The 22379-nt window shown below is 47.8% G+C and overlaps 1 protein-coding gene across 1 annotated transcript; it reads right to left on the bottom strand.

Moving 5' to 3' along the window:
- Positions 1–1276: 1276 nt before the first annotated feature.
- Positions 1277–20313, bottom strand: PLA2G10 (phospholipase A2 group X). The gene is made up of 4 exons (XM_032328576.1): positions 20152–20313; positions 16472–16622; positions 15119–15225; positions 1277–1472 (listed from the first exon to the last, which is right to left on the bottom strand). Exons 1-4 carry the CDS (start codon positions 20228–20230, stop codon positions 1330–1332), a joined length of 480 nt encoding a protein of 159 aa, XP_032184467.1. The 5' UTR covers positions 20231–20313; the 3' UTR covers positions 1277–1329.
- Between the last annotated feature and the right edge of the window lie 2066 nt (positions 20314–22379).

Here is a 22379-nt window from a genome sequence, read left to right as displayed (position 1 = left end):
CAGAGGAAAGGAATGTGATTCACAAGGTGATAAGAGCAGATGTTTGGTAATGAGCTGTTTGCCCTGCCCGTGCAGATGGACCACTCAGATAAAACTGAGCTCTGGTAATAACCCTCATTCTAGAACAGACCCCCAATTTAGATTTTTCTCAGTAGTTAAAGGAGGGACAAAAGTTTCTCTTGATCCCGCAGGGTCTCTGCTGCCTTCAGCTCAAAATAGTCTTCATACCAGAGTGGCCCATCTTGATTGGGGTGGCCTGCCCTTGGGCACGACACTGGGTTAAGGAACAATGAAAAGGGGGGGGGGTGGAATGTGGCATGTAGCAAAGATTTATTCACTAGCGTCCTTGTCGCGTCCGTGACCGATAAAAACTGGAAATACCACCAATCCCCAAAAGTGGGCAATTTATAAAACAATATGTAGTACAGTTACTTAAAATGATGTTTCCAGAGGTTTTTTTATGACATGGGGGAAAAGCAAAACCCTATGCTATAGTCTCAATGGCATTTTTTAAGCATCACAGAAAACTCTGATGATGCCACACAGAGATGCTGAAAGTGGTTATTCTGGATTGTGGGAATAAGAGTGATATTTTTCCTCCTTTATATTTGTCTTTATCTTTTGAAGCATTGAGGATATACTACTTCTGAAACCAGGAAATTTAACCGTTAGTTGGAGTGAGATGGAGAATTCTTCCTTCAGCTCATAACTACCAAATAGGGCTTCACAGAAGTGGGCATTTTTTTTTTCCTTAAGATTTTATTTATTTGAGGGAGAGACAGAGAATGCACGAGCAGGGAGAAGGAGCAGAGGGAAAGGGAGAAGCAGGCTCCTCCCAGAGCAGGGAGCCCAGCCCGGGGCTCGATCCCAGGACCCTGAGATCATGATCTGAGCAGACAGCAGACGCATAACTGACTGAGCCCCCCACAGGTGCCCCATGAATGGGCGTCTTGTTTACTGCCTTATCCAGGAACACAAAACAAGGCCAGGCACATGGTGGGTGTTGGTTCATGTGGCCCACCTGCTATCGGGAGCAGATTAGAGCATAAAGCTCAGCCCTTTTCATAAAGGGTGAACCTCAAATATGGTACCAAACCCAATACAGCCATAGGCATAGTTGTGGTTTTATAAAATAAGCACGGGACTTTTGACCTTAAACTGGAAGCCACAGAGCCTTCAGCCCCAAGTTCCGGGAGAGAAAGCAAACACGGTTTGCAGCTTTCACACTTGGCCTCCGTTCCCTCCTGCAAAGAACTGAATGCAGCTGCTGTTGATGAGTGAAAAAAGTTTTTATTTCCTTATGTGAAAGAACATTCCAAGTTAGGCTAGTCAGTCACACTGGGGCGAGTCCTTCTCACATAAGAGCCGGGGGTAGAATAAGTACTTTAAGTTGTATTGAGTCTGGGCTAGGCAGTAAGCAATCTCCTTGTCACACTTGCACAAAAGCTCCTGGCATTTGTTCTCCGTGGGTCCTGGAAGAAGTGGGGAAACTGAGTTAGAGCAGGGCCTCGAAGACACCTGATAAACACTAGGGAAGCCAAGAAGTGGGAGGCAGGAAGGGTTGTAAGTTGCATCTACGTGCGTCTTGGCAATTCATGCAATCTCCGCCCTGGCAACTTGGGGAGGGGGGCGACGTTGGCCCCCGTTTATGGAAAAGGAAACCTGAAGTTGCCAGGGACGTATTTTCAGATGGAAAAGACCAGAGTCTGTGCAACCTTCCGGCTTCTCTTCCGCATCATTACGTCCCCTGAGGACCTGTGCAGAGGAGGAGTAGGTGCCTGCAGTGCCCACTCTGCTACTTCCTAGCCGGGTGATCGTGCCTTCCGAGCCCAGTCCTCGCTGGAAACGGAGATTACAGAGAACCCCGTGTAGGGCGCCCAGCTTCGCAAGGGACAAGCACTCAGTCAAGGTCGGCTCCACCTGCGTCTTTCTGCCTTCCTTCTCCACGTCTCTCCCCCAAGCTCCTTCAAGAGTGTCTTCCATCTTTCCTTTCCAGCCTGAGCCTGCCTCCCAGAGACCCGGAGGCTGCCCTCCAAGGTCAGTCTCCTTGCACCTTGGTAGTGGTTAGAAAGATCTTCAAGGCCTAGCTTACTGATCAAGAAGGTATAATGCCTACAACAGCTTTGGAAATCCTCCCTAACCATGCCACCCAGTGCCTTTTAGTGTGGGCTTTTAATGATTCAGATACATGTAAATATAAAACCCACTCACCACCGAATCCTTCCAAATTCCCGCCAGAGGCGCAGTGAAGCTCCAGCTTTGGAGTTGACCAGCGCGGTCATGGAGGTAGCAGCTCTGTGCTTTAAACACATAACTTCAACCCTTCTAGGTGTTTGCTCAGGGGGACACAGGGTCACTAATAGTCCCTGCTTCTAAGGGTTGCTGGGAGAACGAAAAGACACCCAGAGGTTAGAATGCAGGGCATACAGTAGACACTCCATGCCGTGGACACTCGGTAAGCTGGAGATGACCTCCTTCCGTGGCCAGCTGTTCTTGAAGGATCCTCTCATGTTCCTTGTAGGGGCCCCTGGGTGGCTCAGTGGGTTAAGCATCAACCCTCTGCCCAGGTTAGGATCTCAGGGGTCCTGGGATCGAGCCCCACATCGGGCTCTCTGCTCAGCAGGGAGCCTGCTTCCCTTCCTCTCTCTCTGCCTGCCTCTCTGCCTACTTGTCATCTCTGTCTGCCAAATAAATAAAATCCTTAATAAATAAATAAAATTAACGGGCGCCTGGGTGGCTCAGTGGGTTAGGCCGCTGCCTTCGGCTCAGGTCATGATCTCAGGGTCCTGGGATCGAGTCCCGCATCGGGCTCTCTGCTCAGCAGGGAGCCTGCTTCCTCCTCTCTCTCTCTCTCTCTCTGCCTGCCTCTCTGCCTACTTGTGATCTCTCTGTCAAATAAATAAATAAAATCTTTAAAAAAATAAATAAATAAATAAATAAATAAAATTAAAAAAAAAAAATGTTCCTTGGAGACCCTCACAAGGTAAAGCATGAGAGCTTCCCAAACTCAGGTCCGTGGCACCTTCAGGATCCTTCCTTTAAATCCCCTCATTTTAAAACAGTTATTATTTAAAACAGTTATTATCAATTATTTAAAATAAATAAATTATAATTTAATTATATTACATGGTATTAAATTACATTAAATTCTAAAAATAAATTATATCCTTGCCATAAATAGAAAACCAAAAATCTTATACCATAAATAGAAGAAACTGGTGGAAAAACAAACCAAGTGAAAACAAAACAAAAACCGATGGGAGTGAATTTGTAACACTAAAGGCTGGTTAGATGCTCTTGCCTACCTAAAGGCTGTAAACCCCAAATCGGAGTGTCTTGGTTAAACACGGAGATTAGCAAGTGCAAGAGAGGTTTAACCTCTCCAGCTGTCAGACCATCCCACAACCAAAGCTTCTTCCTCGCCCCTAACTGGAGAAATTAACAGAGAACCGAAAGAGAACATCCTCGTCATGTAAATTCATCATGAAGCTTTCCACACGCAAACACCCCCAGATCCAAAAGCCTGTGTCTAAACGCTCTACAAGATGCCTCGGTTATAATTCGTTACATCAATAACAAGAAGTCAGGACAAAGGGTGCCAGTGTGTGTTTCATGCATTTCTGCAGAACCGGGAACTGAGCAAAAGCTCCATGGTCCCCATCTCACCCAGCCCTCAGGGCTGCGCCACAGGCACCCCAAGCTTCCGGAGGAGAAATCCAAGTCCATCTCACCCAATCACACCTTGTGACCTATCTGCAGGAAGGGAATGGAGCACAGACTCAGGGGACGCGCCCACACATACGACGCCTGTTTGTTACACAGGGTTCTTTAATAGGGTTTTAATGACATGAGAAACAGCGTACGATCAGCGGAAAAATAAGGAGTACAAAACATACCTCCATATATTATTTTTACACCTGATCCTAGCCAAAAGGCTGAGAAGCGATGCCTTGTGTTTTTTTTAATGATGCACTTGAAAATACGGGAAAAACACCAGGAGTTTAGTCAAGGGGTTGTCTGTATAGTATCAATGGAAGTTTTGTTTCCTGTAAAACTTACATTTTATAATCTCAGAGGTTTCTACTTCGAGCCCTATGATACTTTCCTCACAGAGAAAGCAGTCTCAAAATTTGAAAGATCGCTATTTCAAGGTGTAATTTAATATATCTGTTAGATTTAAAATGTCTGTACCGCCTAGTCTCAGTGCCAAAAAGAGATGACCTATGGGGGCCATAGTGGCCTTCGTGCCCCCTCATAGTCACCAGTTTCCCCCTTTACTCCTTCCCAAGCATCTATAAATAAACACGATACACATTTTTTTTTTTTCAGTGCCCTTGCCATGTAAATTCTCCTTCAAGAAAGTCCCTGAGGGGCGCCTGGGTGTCTCAGTCTATTGAGCGTCCGCCTTCAGCTCAGATCATGATCCCAGGGTCTTCGGATCGAGTCCCGCATCAGGCTCCTCACTCAGCAGGGAGCCTGCTTCTCCCTCTGCTGGCAGCCCCCCCCCCCCGGCTTGTGTTCTCTCTTTCTCTCTCACAAAATAAATAAAATCTTTAAAAAAAAAAAAAAAAAAAAAAGGCAAAGTCCCTGAGCCAGCCCCCAAGCCCTTTCTGCATACAAATACTAGGAATGGCTCAAACTCACCATCAGACCCAGAAGTTCTAGGGCTTGATGCTACAGAACCTCACGCAGGTGCCCAAGGATTTATGAGCCAACACGGGCTCTGCAAACACCGGCAGCGGTCGATGGGCAAGTGGTCAAAATAAAGTACCTTCATGTCCCAAACCAGGTGTTCTCAACCATGGGCATTTGGCAATGTCTAGAGACATTTTGGGTCATCACACTGTGCTACTGGAGTCAAAATGTCAACAGTGTCAAGATTACAAAATTTTGCCATAGGTTATTATCTTGCCTTATTTTATTTTTTTTTTAAAGATTTTATTTTTAAGTGATCTCTGTACCTAACATCGGGCTTGAACTCACAACCCCGAGATTAAGAGTCACAGGCTCTACTGACCAAGTCAGCCAGGGCGCCCCTTATTATCCTGCTTGAAAAGAATGAGGTTGACCCCTATGTTCCAAGATGTCCAAGACACGATGTTAAGTGAAAAAAATAAAATATAGGTAGTATGATCTGATATTATATGTATATATATGCCTATGTGTGTGTGTGTGTGTGTGTGTGTATTTACAGACATACAAATCTGGTAGAAGTGATGCCAACCTTAACAGAAACTAGTTAACTCCGGTGGGTGCAGTGTCACTGTCTACATTAGAGCCTTTCTTTCTTTCTTTCTTTCTTTCTTTTTAAGATTGATTTATTTTAGAGAGAGTCTGGGGGGAGCGGCAGCAGGAGAGGAAAAGAGAGTTTCCTTGAGCAGACTCCCTGCTGAGCACGGACCCTGCTGTGGGGCTCGATCTCACAACCCTGAGCCATGACTTGAGCTGAAACCAAGAGTAGGACGTTCAACCGACTGAGCCACACAGGCGCCCCCCTCTGCCTTACAGTATCTCCTTAGTGTTTGAGTTTTTCACAACAAACACGTGTTGGGTTTGAAGGAGAACAAGCAGGTGGATGAATGGACAGATAGATGATGAGGGGTGGATAGATGGGCAAAAATTAATGCATAAAAATCAGTAACAGAACAAGACCATCCACAGCAAGCCCTCTGCTGTAGATCTCCCCAGGGCTGCCTCACAAGAGACACAGGGTACCCCTAGAACAGCATGACCCCATGGACACCCGAGGAAGGAGCCACCCTGAAGCTCCATGGCGGTCTTGTTCCCACAGAGCTGGCTGTCTAAGGATAGGCTTGCTGGGACAAGTGCCCATGCCATCTCCTCTCCTGTCACCCATCCTTCCGTATGTCCTCCCCAAGACTGCTACCACAGCCTCATAACCAGTGCCTGGCTTCCAATCTTGCTTCTTCCAGGATATGCTGCTCCATACTGCAGTCAGAGGGGTTCAGCTAAAATGCAAATCAGATCATGTCCTTCCTCCGTTCAAAACCCTGGCTCCCCATATGAGCAGAATGCTTTCAACGCTGTGTACAGTCCAGACCCTATCGCACTGACATCATCACCCTCCACTCTCACCTAAATGACTCTGCCCCAGCCTCACCATCCTCCTTGAGCTTCTTGGACCACCCAGACATTCATTCCTGCCTCAGGACCTTTGCACTGGCTATTCCTACCACCTCTTTGCTTGGCTCCTCTCACATTCCCCAGGTCTCTGTTTCAATGGCATCTTATCACTGTTTCTCTGGCCCCGGGCCATTCTATATAAAAGAGTATCCCTGACCCTGTTCCCGTGCATTTTTTATTGAGGCAAAATACCCAAAACAAAATTTACCGTTTTATTTTATTTTAAAGATTTTATTTATTTATTTGACAGACAGAGATCACAAGTAGGCAGAGAGGCAGGCAGAGAGAGAAGAGGAAGCAGGCTCCCTGCTGAGCAGAGAGCCTGATGCAGGGCTCGATCCCAGGACCCTGAGATCATGAATCAAGCCCAAGGCAGAGGCTTTAACCCACTGAGCTACCCAGGCGCCCCCAAAATTTACCGTTTTTTTTTTAATCCTTTTTTCTTTTTTTTTTTTAAGATTTTATTTATTTATTTGACAGAGAGAAATCACAAGTAGGCAGAGAGGCAGGCAGAGAGAGAGAGGAGGAAGCAGGCTCCCTGCCGAGCAGAGAGCCCGATGCGGGACTCGATCCCAGGACCCCGAGATCATGACCTGAGCCAAAGGCAGCGGCCCAACCCACTGAGCCACCCAGGCACCCCCAAAATTTACCGTTTTAACATGCACAAGTCATTTAGTACCTTTAACATGCACAAGGCATTTAGTACCTTCACAACGGTGTGCAACCATCACTCCTATCTAATATATCCAAAATATTTCTATCGCTCCCAAAGAAACTTCATACCCACTAAGAAGTCACTCCCCATTACCCTTCACCTGAGTCCCACTGATCTCTCCGGGCAACTACTAACCTGCTTTCCATCTCTATGGATTTGCCCGTTCTGGACATTTCATAAAAATGGAGTCCCACACTATGTGACCTTTTGCCAGAAGCTCTAGCTTCTTTCTCTTAGCCTCATGTTCTCAAGATTTATCCCACTGTAGGGGCGTCTGGGTGGCTCAGTGGGTTAAGCCTCTGACTTTGGCTCAGGTCATGATCCCAGGGCCCTGGGATCGAGCCCCACATCGGGCTCCCTGCTCAGCAGGGAGCCTGCTTCCCTGCCCGCCTCTCTGCCTACTTGTGATCTCTGTCTATCAAATAAATAAATAAAATCTTTAAAAAAAAAAAGATTTATTCCACTGTAGGTGAAGGTATGATGAAGGTGACCATACGTGAAGGTATGATGCTTCACCTGCTTTTTTCCAACACAGTACTTACAGCAGCAAAGAGCACAGACACTATATCCCACCCTGCTCCCTTTAGAAACAGAACCTTGCCCTCCGTCTTGCCAAAACCCTAGCATGGGGCCCGGCACAGAATAGATTCTCAATAATACGTGCTGGGAGAACGACAGGAAAGCTGGTCACCATTTCCGATCGTCATACAAACTCGGCATCTAAATTTCATTACTCTCATTTTACGGGTAACGAAAGCAGAGCTCAGAGGGATTCAGTAACTTGTCCAAGGTCACAGCCCTAAGCAGTCGGCGAGCCAGGATTCCAGCCCCAGATCAGCTGCTCTAACACCTGTACCTGCTTTGCACTCCAACCCTTCTCCCTGCACAAAAGAGTGTCTGTTTGTTTGTTTGTTTGTTTGGGAGAGACAGAGAGTGAAGAAGCGGGGAGTGGGGAGCAGAGGGAGAGAGAGAATCTCAGGCAGGCACCTCGCTCAGCACGGAGCCCGATCCGAGCTCCATCCCACGACCCTGAGATTATGACCTGAGCTGAAATCAAGAGCCGTCTTCTTAACTGACTGAGCCCTCCAGGTGCCCCAGAAAGTTTCTTTCAAAAGCAAGACGTGCCCCCCCCCCACACACACACACTCCATAGCCTCAGGAACACAACTGCATCGTGTTATTCAAGAAAAATAAAAGCTTAAAAGGAAAAAACAGCCCCCAAGGATTAAGCTTAAAATAAAGGTCTGTCAGTAAATATTACCAGAGGCTTTACAAATTTTTTAATATATTTAAGTCAGGTCCATAAGTGGAAAATGGGGCGACACCTGTAATTAGGTAAACGGCTATGTTCGGAGTATCTCCAAACAGAAGAAGAGAGTATTTTTAGCCAAAGACAAATGCAGAAGAGATATTTTGGTTCTTTTCATTTGGTTCAGGGCGGGCCATTCTGTAAACAGGCATGAGCGCCACTAGCAGACACACCAAAAAACAGTTTACAGACATCGCTTTCACGTGCTTAGCGGCAAGGGGAACATGCGGGTTGAAGGAAGAAGGGAGAGCACTTTAACCAATTTCCCAGTTAAGCCCCATTTTACACCCTCTCTGCCCACCCTGGGGCTGGGCAGTCTGGGGACAGTCTGTGGACAGGGGGGTGTGCCCCGGAGAGGGCACATGACCACCACATTAAGTGAGTCCTTTCTTTCCCTGAGTTGCTTTCAGTTCCCCTGGCTTGAAATAAGAGGGCTGGACAAGTCAATGTCTGGGATACTTTCGGTCCTAAACATTGATATTATGTCTCTATATTAATTCAGCTTTGCTCTTATACCAACTGCTACTTCATGCAAAGGAGATACAGGTAAGAGTCCACAAGTCTCTAAGACCATCCTTCCCTGCACATCAGGAGTAGCGGGTTTAATGGAAAGTCATGCCAGTTCCTCTGTTCTCTCTAGTGGAGGTAATGGAGGTCAGAGAGAGGTTCAGATCAGGTTGGCAGCTGGACGAGAAGGGAAGGGAAAGCGTAACAACCCAGTCCAATCTGTTTATCATGTTATAAACCCCCTTTTTTCATCTTTGCAACACCCATCTTCGAGGTAAGGAAACTGAGGCACAGGGAAGTCATCCATCTAGGGCCATGTAACTCTCAACAAGGGTACCAAGACTATTCAGTGGGGCAAAATGAGTCTCAAATGGTGTTAGAACAACTGGATATACAAATGCAAAAGAATTAAGACGGATCCCTACCTCACACTATATACAAACACTAACTCGAAGTGGATCAATGACCTAAATGTAAGAGTTCAGGGGCACCTGGGTGGCTCAGTTAAATAAGCATCTGCCCTCAGCTCAGGTCATGATCGCTGGGTCCTGGGATCGAGCTCTGCACTGGGCTCCCTGCTCAGCAGGGAGACCGCTTCTCCCTCTCCTGTTCTCTCTGCTTGTTCTCTCTCTCTCTGTCAAATAAATAAATAAAATCTTTTAAAAAAACAAACAAACAAATGTAAGAGTTCAAATTATAAACTGTTAGAAGAAAAAAGGAGACAGGATTCTTAGGACATCAAAAACACAATCAACAAAAGATAAAACAGATATGTGCATCCAAGATGTTATCAATACAATGCAAAGACAACCTACAGAAATGGGAGAAAACATTTGCAAATCACAAATCTGATAAGGGTCTAGGATTTAAAATATATAAAGAACTCTTATAACTCAATAACAAAAAGACAACCCAATTAAAAATGTGCAACCTGGTGGGCTCAGTCGATAGAGCATGGGACTCTCAACCTCGGGGCTATGAGTTCAAGCCCCATGTCAGGCGTAGAGATCACTTAAAAATAAAAATGTTAAAAACATATGAACAGGGGCACCTGGGTGGCTCAGTGGGTTGAGCCGCTGCCTTCGGCTCAGGTCATGATCTCAGGGTCCTGGGATCGAGTCCCGCATCGGGCTCTCTGCTCAGCAGGGAGCCTGCTTCCTCCTCTCTCTCTCTCTGCCTGCCTCTATGCCTACTTGTGATCTCTCTCTGTCAAATAAATAAATAAAATCTTAAAAAAATACATGAACAAATAAAAAAATAAAAATGAGTAGAAGACTTGAATAGACATTTCTCCAAAGAAAACAAGCGCGTGAAAAGATGCTCAACATCATTAGTCATCAGGGAAACGCAAACTCAAACCACGATGAGATACACTCAACACCCCCACTGAAAGCAAGGAAACAAAACAAACAGGAGATAACAAGTGTTGACAAAACTGTGGATCCCTCATACAAGGCTTATGAGAACATGAAAGATGTGCGGCTTCAGTAAAAAAGTCTGATGGTTCCTCAGAAAGTAAAAAGATGACTCATAGTGATATTCCCCAAAGAAATGGAAACAGTGCTCAAACAAATACTCTCACAAATGTTCAGAGTAGCACTGTTCCCGGCCCTCAGCAGGTACAAAATCCCAGTATAAACACTGTGGTCTATTCCTACAAAGGGAATGCTGCTCAGCCATAAAAAGGATTGACATTGAGGCACCTGGGTGGCTCAGTAGGTTAAAGCCTCTGCCTTTGGCTCATGTCATGATCTCGGGGTCCTGGGATCGAGTCCTGCATCGGGCTCTCTGCTCAGCAGGGAGCCTGCTTTTCCCCACCCCCACATCTGCCTCTCTGCCTACTTGTGATCTCTGTCAAATAAATAAATAAAATCTTTAAAAGAAAAAAACAGGAATGACGTTCAGCTGTGTGATACCACATGGATGAACTTTGAGAATAGGATGCTAAGTGAAAGAAGCCAGACGCCGAAGGCCACAGATTGTCTGAATTCATTTATAGGAAACATTATATATATTTTGTTTATGTGAATTATATACATAATGTTATATATAATATATTCTGTTATTATATGTAATGTAATATATGTAATATATATAATATATAGTTATATATTATATACATATTATATATGATATATAACTATATCATACATATTATATATAGTTATATATAACTAATATAATATATAATATATATTTTATATATAGTTATATATCATATATAATATCTCATATATTATATATATCATATAGTTATATATCATATATTACATATGTAATATATATAGTATATATAGTTATATATCATATATTGTTATATATAGTTATATATAGTTATATATCATATATTGTTATATATAGTTATATATCATATATTATAGTTATGTAGTTATATATAGCTATATAGTATATTACATGTAATAACAGAATAAATATAAATATAATAAATGACAGAATAAATATAAATATAATAACAGAATAAATATATATATTTATATATAGTTATATATTTATTATATATATAATCATAGAATTCAGTTGAGATATATATTATATATAATAACAGAATTCAATATATATATGTGTGTATATAAAATTAGAACTGGTAGATCCATAGAGATGGAAAACAAATTTGGTTGCCAGGTGCTGACGGAAGGGGAAGGAGGATTGACTGCTTAGTGGGGTTTCTTCTAAGGGAGAGAGTGGGGTTGGAAGAAAATCTTTTGGAGCTAGACAGAGGTGGTGGATGACATTATGAATGTATTAAATATCACTGATGTTTATACTGTAAATGTTTAATGTTGCCTTATGTTTATCTCTATTAAAAATAAGACAGAAAGAAAAAGTTATGGGACCAGTTTCTGGGTCAGCAGCCTTACCTACCTAGTACCTGTACTATTACTTCCTATACTTACTTGTTTTCTAAGATTTTTTTTTTAAGATTTATTTATTTATTTGAGAGAGAGTGAGAGCATGAGAGGGGAGAAGATCAGAGGGAGAAGCAGACTCCCCTTGGAGCTGGGAATCCAGTGTGGGACTCGATCCCGGGACTCCAGGATCATGACCTGAGCCAAGGGCAGTCGCTTAACCAACTGAGCCACCCAGGTGCCCTAATACTTTTATTTTTAAGTAATCTTCACACCCAACGTGGGGCTCAAACCCACGACCCCAGATCAAGAGTCACATACTTTACCAACTGAGCTAGCCAAGTGCCTCATTACTTCCTTTTCTTTTTTTTTTAAGAGAGAGAGCAAGTGCACACCTATGAGTGGAGGAGGGGCAGAGAGAGAGAGAGGGAGAGGGAGCAAGAGAATCCCAAGCAGGGATTCACAGGGATTCATTCCACAACCAGCATGCGGAGCCAGACAAAGGGCTCGATCCCACAAACCTGAGACCACAACCTGAGCCAAAATCAGGAGTTGGGAGTTCAACCAACTGAGTCAACCAAGCACCCTATTTCCTACTTTTAAAATGGATTCAGATTTTTTACTCATTTGAAAGGAACCTATACGCAGAAAATACTACCCATCAGAAGGTAATTTTTGTTTTTAAGATTTCATGTATTTATTTGACAGAGACACAGCGAGAGAGAGAACACAAGCCGGAGGACTAGGAAAAGGAAAGCAGGCTTCCCACCGAGCAGAGAGCCCCATGCGGGGCTTGATCTGAGGACCTGAGCTGAGGGCAGATACTTAAGGACTGAGCCACCCAGCCACCCTCATCAGAAGGTAACCCTAAAAATACATGCATCAGTCCTTTTTTTCAGTACTTCATTTAAAAAAACAAAACAAAACAGTAAGGTTAAAAAAAAAATCAGTGAGATCACCCTGAGGGACACTTGATAGTTTCTTTTAAGACCTTATTTATTTATTGGAGAGAGAATGAGTGTGAGAGAGCACATGAATGGGAGAAGGGGCAGAGGGAGAGGGAGAAACAGGCTCCCCGTTGAGCAGGGAGCCCCATGTGAGACTTGATCCGAGGACCCTGGGATCATGACCTGAGCTAAAGGCAGTCATTTAGCCCACTGAGACACCCAGGCACTGCAACACTTAACATTTTTAATTGCTGTTTTATTTTTCTTTTAACTTCTGGAGTAGCTGGCCACCTAAACTGTACAATGAAGTTAGGATGGATTTTGATACACTCTTCCTCATTAAATACATGCTGCTTGCTGGTAAAGACAGATACATAGATAAATGGGTAGGTAGATAGAGAGATAAATAGGAAGACTTTTTTTTTTTTTTAATTGCAGAATTCAGTTGATGAACGGAAGTATTCTTGGATCTAAGCCTGCTGTCTCTGTTAAAAAAAAAAAAAATAGGGGCGCCTGGGTGGCTCAGCAGGTTAAAGCCTCTGCCTTCGGCTCAGGTCATGATCCCAGGGTCCTGGGATCGAGCCCCGCATCGGGCTCTCTGCTCAGTGCAGAGCCTGCTTCTCTCTCTCTCTCTCTCTCTCTCTCTCTCTGCCTGCCTCTCTGCCCACTTGTGTTCTCTGTCAAATAAATAAATAAAATCTTAAAAAAAAAAAAAAACAGCAGGTGTTCCAGGGATGTTAAAGCTAAACTAGCACTGAACTGAGACTTTGTCCTCCACAGTTAGAAGGATTAAAAGAGAGGGGCACCTGGCTAGCTCAGTGGTTAAGCGTCTGCCTTCAGCTCGGGTCATAATGCCGGGGTCCGGGGACTGAGTCCAACATCTGCCTCCCTGCTCAGTGGGGGAGTCTGCTCCTTCTTCTCCCTCTGGCCCTCTTCCTGACCTCCTGCTTTTGCTCTCACTTTCTTCTCTCAAATAAATAAATAACATCTTTAAAAAAGAAAAAAGAAATATTTATTTTCCATAATCAAATGAAGAGCACAAGGGAAGTGAAATATGGTAATTGTCACTTGGCCTCAATGTGAGGCAATAGGGCATGGTGGGGACTGGGGCAGATGGGAGAGAGAGAGGCCCTGCCTATAACTGGCAGCCCCTCTAAGCTCCAGCCAGTGGTTGCTACTGGATCTGATGCTATTGGAGCTCCCAATTTTTTTTTTTTTAAAGAAAACTGGACATTCAGAAATTCAGATTTTTTCATGTGACCTCTTTTGATTTTTCAAATACTGGCCCAAACTGCTTTTCTAAACACTGTGCAGGTGAAGCAAGACATCTGCAGGACAAACATGGCCCAGGGGACACCAACCTGCCCTATTTTGAGAGATGAGGGCACAGCATTCCAGAGAGAGGAAGGGGTTTTCCTGGGGTCCCCAAATGGTAAGTGGTAGGATGTCTCTAGAACACGGGCTTGTTCCACTGGCTCAGCCTTAGGGAAGAAAGGCCAGTGAAATGAACACTCATATTACCAGCTCAGTCCAAGTTCTACATCCCCCCTGGCACTCACTAGGTGGGCCCCCAACCCCAGCCCCAGTCCATGGCCTCTGGTCCTCCTAGTGCAGGACATTTGGGACTGGAGCCTCAGAACCATGGTGAAGGTGTGTGTGTGGGGGGGGGGGGGGGGTCATCAAACCACTCCACGGTGGAGCTGGCCTGCATCTTGAGAGGATCACACACACAGACACAGGCCCTTCTCACCAAGCTCTTTCCTTTCATTTTCTTTTGGTTCCTAACATTCTGTTGCAGAAAATTCCAAACACAGAGAAAAGCCGAATGAACCACGGAGAACATGTGTACACCTGCCTTGCCGTGTGTACCACTGATGCTCCGCTTCACCTGTCCTCCCTCCGTCTGTCCACCCACCCGTCCATCTGTCCACCTTTTTTCATTTTCATTCATTCTGATGCCTGTCAGAGTAATTGGCAGAGATCGGGAACATCACCCTTACACAGCTCAGGCCGTGCACTCCTTTTCTTTCTAAGCTTTGACTCAAAAGTAATTCATGAAGACATTCTCTTTGTAAAGGAAGAGACACATTACAGGAACGTGAACTTGCCTTCCGCCTCCCCTGCCTCAGTCCGATCTGGTGCCTGGGGATGACCACGGCCCCCTGCAGCGTGCCATGTGTCTCTACATACCTTTTTCTGAGCTTTGCAAGTATCTGCAGCTCTCGGTGGAAAGCAAGCATGCTACTATGTTGCAAGCTGCTGCTTTTTTTTTTTTTAACAGAAATTGTGCTTTGCTGGATACGTCACCCTGTGGTTTGCTTTTCCACTCAACACTTTCTCGTGTCAGCCTGAGGTGCTGCTACCTTATCCCTTTCTCTGGGTTGCAGAGTCGTCCATGGTAAGAACACATCACAGGTTTATCTATCCATGCCCCCAGCTGATGGACATCAACGTCGGTTATACCTGGTGACCTTTCCTTGTTGGCTTTTGTCCTGATTTCTTTGTCTATTTCTCTAGAAATGGACAAAGGGGTGATCCCTGCAGGGCTGGGAGAGGTGGTGAGTTCCTGCAGCCAGGATGATGCCCGGGGCCGCTGGGGGAGGGAGGTCGGGCCCTGCTGGGGACTCACCGCACACGATGCTCTGATTGACACACTGCCAGAAGTAACGCTCAGTCTTGGGTCTGCAGCCAGCCTGCTCCGCCTTCGTGTAGCAGCAGTCGTGCTGGTGACAGCACCTGTGGATGGTAGATAGGCAGACCATCAGGTGGGTGGAGGAACGGACCACAGGTAAATGAGGACACCCAGGGAGCCAGCATCTTCTGGTCCAAGCTGGATCCCCAAGAATCCCCACCTCCCAGGGAAGTAATTTTGCTGACCCCGTTGTGTGGGGTCCTCTGGCCCGTGCTGGCCTCATTCTGTGTCTCTGAGCTCCAGCACACCTGCCTCCTCCTGGTGCCGGGAATGAGCAGAGCCCCACCTGCCTCTTGACTTTGACCTTGCATGGGACCTGCCCTCTGCCTGGGATGGCTTCCTGCCCATCCTTTCTCTCTCCAGGTGTCAGCCCCGATCCCAAGATGTCACCCAGCTCCCAACCTCCCCAGTCTATGACGGTCTCCTGATTACACCCTCTCATAGAACTGGGTTCCTTCCCTCCAGGACAGGTTTACAACGAGACTCTCATTTTAGGGAAAAGACGGATGAGCCTCTGTCCTCCGTACTGGCCAGAGCTCTGTGCGGACAGGACCATTTCTTGTCCACTCTCAACAGTGTCCCCAGTGCCCAGCCCAGGGTCTGCCACATAATAGGACATCAACCATAATAATAATAATGATAATTATTGATATATATATGATTGATATATATTGATATATATGATTGATATTGAAATAAATGATAATTTGCTGTCGAGCCATTCTGAGAAACATCCACAAATCTCCCCAAACCTGCCCATCATTCATTCATTCACTGGCACTGTCTCCATCCAGCCACTAGTCCCACTGTGTCCAGAGCCCTCAGTGGGACCCAGCAGGGAGAGGTCAGCCAGATGCGCTCTGCTCTCAAGGAGCCCCCAGTCTACTGATGGAGGCAGACCAGCCACCAGACACCAATCCGTGGTGTCCTCCATTTAATCTCTCCTGCTTCAGTGCCCTCATCTCTGAAATGAGATTGTTGTGAGGACTGAGAGGGCTTCTCAAAACAGTTCCTGGTGCCTAATAAGTCTGACCAACTCTATGTTATTTTTGCAGCCCAGGTAATTCATCCCAGGGCCAGGCTGGGGGACAGCTGCCCCCCTCCCCCCCCCCGGGGTTTGTCCTCATTGGTCACATCACCCAGAGGGCCCCCTGTCTGCAAGGTTGTACCATGCGCTTGGGATCGTGCTAGTCCAAACAGAAACCTCAGTTGTGGGTATTCCCTTAAATAAGCCTTAACTACCCCAGGCGGTGGGGGACCTCCTAAGCCCGGGTCCAAGCACGCACTCACCAGTCGATGGCGTCGCGGGGCTGGCCATGGCCTCCCAGACCACAGTAGCAACCATAGCTTATGTAGGACAGGGGGCTGCGGCTGCCAACACAGTTCATGGTCCCTGCCAGTTCTAGAAGCCCACGCCGGTGCACGTGTGACCTCTGGGAAGCTAGAGGGAAACAAAGGTCAGAGGCTGCAGGGCAGGGCATGGGGAAGGGCTATAGTCCGAGAAGGGCTTGGATGACCATTTGGGTTTGAACTGCAGATCTCCTACTTCCTCGCTGTGTGACCTCAGACAACTTACTCAACCTCTCTGGGCCTTGGTTTCCTCATTTATAAAATAGGGAGAATGAAATGCCATCATGCATGTAAAGCCCCTGGCACATGACAAGCTCTAACTATTATTAATGTCTTCAAGGCAGCCCTGAAAGAGAAAACAAGTCACAGAGCCACAGCATCCGAACAATCACACCACGGGGCCTTTGCACAGGCTGGTCCCTCTTCCTGGAATGTCCTGATTTCCAGTCTCCTGCCCTTGTCTACTCCGGATGAAGTCAGACAGCTAGTTCCACATCAAATGTCTGTCCAGTTGCCTGTGCTGGGCACTGGGCATCAAAGATGAGCTAAACAGGGTGCCTGCCACCAAGGAAGGCTCACCTGCAGGGTCTTTCCTGTCTGTATGTTTCCCCTGCCCCCCCAACATGCCCCTCCAGACTTTGGGGCAGGTCTTCTGTTTCTTCTTTTATTTTCACTGCCCAGGCATGGCTTCCTCCCACATAGAGAGGCCCTGAGGCTTGAGCCCAGTCACCTGTCTGGTTACCCGGGCAGCTCTGACACACAGCAGTGCACAACAGGAGGGACTGGACCCTCCCCCCAATGTTTCACAGGTGAGGAAGAGGAGACTGAGGATGACCCCCACAGTCACACAGCCAACAAGAACCTGATCTGACTGAGGGGTTCTCACCCAGACTCTGACCTCCAGACCAGTGCACCTTCCTCTTCACCCAATAATGGCAAGGGAAGGAGGCCTGCCAGGGTGACTGAGCTGAGAGGCACCAATGGGGCCACTGCTTGGGGTCAGGGACCTCTAAACCCACTGTAACCAGGACATCCGATGATCCCAAAGGAACTCCTCCTTCTGGTGAAGGCCACGAATGAGTCTGGTCTCTGGCATTGGTCAATAAAACCAAACAGAGGGGCACCTGGGTGGCTCAGTGGTTAAGCCTCTGCCTTCGGCTCAGGTCATGGTCCAGGGTCCTGGGATGGAGCCCCACATCGGGCTCTCTGCTCAGCGGGGAGCCTGCTTCCTCCTCTCTCTCTTTGCCTGCCTCTCTAACTACTTGTGATCTCTGCCTGTGAAATAAATAAATAAATAAATCTTAAAAAAAAAAAAAAAACCCAAAAAACGAACAGAGCAGCAGTAAAGAGTGCGATCACTTGAGCCTCACCCCCTACCAAGCACCATGCTCCAAAATGGACGGGTGTCTCTTGTTGTCAACAGCATAGCCTCCTTGTCTTGTGGGCCGCTGTTATCCCATTTACAGATGGGGAGACTGAGGCTTAGAGAAGCACAGGGCTGGCGTGACCCAGAGCAGAAACTCACACGGCAGCCTGCTGGATTCCTGGGTGTCCACTCTCCATCTCTTGGGGCCGGAGGAGCCAAGCCAGGTCTGTACAGTGTGTCTCACCTCTTTTCATCTAAAACAAGTTTTCAGGGCCGCATGGGTGGCTCAGTTGATTAAGCATCCGCCTTTGACTCAGGTCATGATCCCGGGGTCCTGGGATCGAGCCCCATGTTGTTGGGCTCTCTGCTCAATGGGGAGCCTGTTTGTCCCTCTCCTTCTGCCTGTCACTCTCCCTGCTCGTGTGCTCTCTCACTGTCAAATAAATAAAACCTTTCCAAAAAAATTTTTTAAAACACGTTTTGATCACCCTGACTTTTTAGAAGAGTCCAGGCCAAAATTAACCCCATGGCTGTTTTTTGTTTTCTCGGTGGACAAAGTACCATATTTGTGGGGGTGGGGGAATAGAGGTGAGTTAGATAGAGAGACAACATAGCGACCAGTTAAAAGTTTCTCCTTCCTCTCTAGGTGACCAGTCCTTGCCCTCCCTCCTGGCCAGGTGCTGCTCCCAGCTGCCCACACATCTGCCCAAAACCGCCCCCCACCCCCAGCACCCAGCGCCTAGCACCGTGGCTCCCACCACCGTCCAGATAAAACTCAGGGGCCTCAGCCCAGATGCCCTGCATGAGTGGGCCCCTCCCCCCTTCCCAGATCCTCTCTCAGAACCCCCACGCAGATCCTGCTCATCATTAACTTCTCCTCCAGCTGAATCTCCCATCACAGACGCCCTGCAAGGAACATACCCTCACCCCATGTTCACCAGGCTCACCTGTCACCTCATTCTATAATCGGCCTTGCTCCCAGGGGACTATAGGGGTCCTTACCACACTGTGCAGCTGTCTGCTTATGAAAGTGACCTTCTATTTATTTCTTTTAAAGATTGTATGTATTTATTTGACAGAGAGAGCGCACAAGCAGAGGGAGCGGCCGGCAGAGGGAGAGGGAGAAGCAGCCTCCCCACTGAGCAGACAGCCCGACGTGGGGCTCCATCCCAAGACCGTCGGATCATGCCCTGAGCTGAAGGCAGGTGCCTAACCGACCCAAGCACCCCTGGGAAAACTTCTCGACTGGGAGATCTTTGAGGGCAGATCTCTGCGGTGGACAACAGCTCCACAGAGTGGGCTTCCAGAAAAGGTCCCTTGATCTCCGGACCCACCAAGCCCCACGGGTCACTCCCCATCTGAGCATACTTGAAATGGCCCCAGTCCTAACTCCATGCTCCAAGCTGTCCCCCACCGCGACCTGACCACACTCTGGCCATCTCACGGTCCTGGGCACAGCCCTCGAGAGAGAACCAAGGCATGGGGCAGCCGTCCAGCGCTGAGTTTGGAACCAAGGAAAACACTCCCTCCGTGCCAAATTAGGTGAGGTAGGTCATTCTGGAGTCTGTTTGCTCTGTCTGCCCGCGACAGCCTCTGCTGGGGAGTGCCGAGGCTGTCCAGGCGTCCCGTGGCCTGAGTGTGTGTGTGTGTGTGTCTCCATGTGGGGCTGTCCTGTATGCCTGAGCTGTGTGTGTGTGTGTGTGTGTGTGTGTTCCCTCCAAGATACCTTTGCTGTGTCCCTGTGTGAGCCTGTCCATGAACCCTACACCTGCATGCCCAAGAGAGGGTGAAGTTGTTCTGTGCCTGCCTGTCTCCCTGCTCATGGGGCATCCCTGTATTTTCCTGTGATTGGGTGTGTCTGTACACCCCAGAAACTGTCAGGTGCTGAGGAGACCTCTGCAAGAGTGATGGCCAAGGGCAGGTGAGAAAACCACTTTCAGTCCTTCACCTGCCCCTCCCAGGTGAATCCCTGATAGCCCTACCTTAGACCTCAGCGACAGGTGGAGTGAACGATCAGTTCACGGCCCCCAGGCCCGCTGACTGGAGGGTGCCCTGGGAGGCGAGGGGACAGGGCTGGGGGACAGGCTTCCTGGAAACCTGGTAAGGAATGCATCCGTGGGCCGGGAGAGGAGCGCTAGGAGATCCTGGGGCCCCCGGGAGGGGAGGGGAGGAGGCTGAGGAGTTGGAGGGGCTGCAGAGGGACCGGAAGGCAGGGCTCCCGCTTCCTCCGGGGCCGCACTCCTCCCTCACTCACCGGCGTGTCCGGGTCCCAGCAGCAGCAGGAGCAGCAGCAGAGGCAGCATTACGGGCGGGCTCAGAGGCAGCGGACCCATCCGACGGCTGCAGGTGCCGGCCGCTAAGGCGGCGGGTGTCCTCTCGGAGCCCCGCAACCCCCCTCCCCGCTGCCCTGCCCGGCCCCGCCTCCGGCCTCACCCAGCCCCGGGGCCCCGCGGGCAGGCGTGGCGAGCGCTCCCGGACCTCTGCCGCCGCCCCCCCCCCCCCGAATGCGCAATGGGCGCGCCGGAGCGGAGGGAGAATCCGGCTCCAGATGGGTCGGACTGGGAAATGGGGAGAATTGCCGAGGGAGGACGCGGGTCGGTCAAGGAGGAAACGTGCCACAAAGGTGCTCCGTGGACGGTGTCACCTGCAGCCCACTCCCGGGACTCACCTGGACGTCCGAAAGGAGCTCGACACTCGGGGGAGGGGGAGGAACTGAACTGGTCTTGAACATTTTAGTTTAGTTTAGTTTAGTTTTTTAAGATTTTATTTTATTAAGTCATCTCTACACCCAATATGGGGCTGGAACCTCCAACCCCAAGGTCACTCTACTGACTGAGCCAGGCAGGCGCCTCTTAAACATGTTAAACGCAGGAAACTTGGCGCTCCTGCTATCCCTCGAAATCAACCCTCTGCAGCTCCCCCAACCCCCACACCACCCTATTAGGGAAATTGAGGCGGTCAAAGATTGCCCCAAGACAGAGCTGGAATGGTGGGGGTTGGGGAGGAGGGGGAGGTTGCAGATGTGTGGAAACAAAGCCCACAGCCAATCGTCCTTCTGCCTCGGGCAGGCATCGCATCTGCATCTGCTTGTCTGCTCAAGGGCAGTAAGGCTGTAAGGGTCAAAGTGACCCCGGGAGGTACAGCAGAGCTGGAGCTCAGCACTGCAAAGAGATGTTTATACTCCTTGGTCCCTGATGCAAGCCCTATCCAGCTTGTCAGCAATTTCTGTTGATTTTGAGTTGTAACTACTTCTGAGAGTGGAACCCCCAACCCTTCCCACCTCCACAGGAAAGCACTGGCAGAGATAATAGTAACAAAGGTGATGTCATGGCTTACCAGCCATGGTGTGCTAAGGGCACCAGACACATGATCTTATTATAACCTCAGACCTCTAATGGCCCCATGTCACAGGAAGAAATGGAGGATCAGAGAAGCTAAGAACCCAGAATTAGGAGAGGGCAGATTCCAATGCCTTCTGGCATGGTGGTCAATCTTCTTGTGCCTCCTTCTATGAAAACCTGAGGCATGGGGCCATCCAGGTGCCCCACACTGAGATCACTGTCCCACAGAACAGGTGTCAAGTCAAGGCTTGCCCACTCTCGGATCGTGGGTTTCCAACTCTCCCCAGCATAGGGTAGAAATAGACATTTCTTCTAAGGGTCTCCCATGAACGATGGGGGAATAAAATAGCCCATGTCAATCCAGGAGAAATGCTTTTACTTTGAAGGACTTTCCCAGTCGATACGCACAAAGGAAAACCCTCTGTTTGGTTGTCATGAAACTTTTCATGAAAGGTCCATTATAATTAACAAGTCAGCAAAGTCTGTTCTCAAGATCAGAACTGCTATACCCAAACTCTATCACTAGTTCTCCTCCATCATCTGCAAGGATCATTTACGCAGAATAATTTGCTCCCAATATGGCAGACGACTGAGGCATTGGGAACATCATCCAAGATACTAATGTCAGGGCACCGGGGTAGCTCAGTCGGGTAAACCTCTGACTCTTGCTGTCACTTCAGGTCATGATCTCAAGTCCTGAGATTGAGCTCTTAGTCTGGCTTTGTGCTGGGCGTGGAGCCTGCTTAAGATTCTCTTTCTCTCCCCCCCGCCCCCGCCAACTCATGCTCTATCTCCCTCTCAAAAATAAAAAGAGAGAGAGAGGGAGACATTACTAATATCATACTCTACTCAAATAAGATATTAAAAATAACCAAAATTTTCAAAAAAATAACGAAAATTATAAATCATGTGCAAAGGTGCCTCATTGGAATGTGATGAGAGATGAGGGGATATAACAGAAAGGAATGGAGTCTGAAATTGCTTCGTTTCCAAAGGGGGGCTATGCCTACCAAGGAACTGTGCCCAAGTTCAGGGCTCAATCTAACCATATCCTTGGGTTTCATTCTGGTCTACTGGCGAAGGCTCTCTATAAACGTTTGGTAAGAAAAATGAGTTCTTCTTCTGTGTGACGGAAGTGGGT

Source organism: Mustela erminea, chromosome 20 (assembly GCF_009829155.1).
Source record: "Mustela erminea isolate mMusErm1 chromosome 20, mMusErm1.Pri, whole genome shotgun sequence".
In the NCBI taxonomy this organism is placed as follows: domain Eukaryota; kingdom Metazoa; phylum Chordata; class Mammalia; order Carnivora; family Mustelidae; genus Mustela; species Mustela erminea.
The sequence above is the reverse complement of the archived record's forward strand: the minus strand, read 5'-3'. Positions and strand labels throughout refer to the sequence as shown.

Bases quoted from the DNA above. Each gene is read 5' to 3' on its own strand.
- PLA2G10 (XM_032328576.1), bottom strand. From the start codon at position 20,230: ATGGGTCCGCTGCCTCTGAGCCCGCCCGTAATGCTGCCTCTGCTGCTG. The intron at 15,226-16,471 runs GTGAGTGCGTGC...TACCATCCACAG, and splicing joins CCCCGCGACGCCATCGACTG to GTGCTGTCACCAGCACGACT. The intron at 1,473-15,118 runs GTGAGTCCCCAG...CACTTCTTCCAG, and splicing joins CAATCAGAGCATCGTGTGCG to GACCCACGGAGAACAAATGC.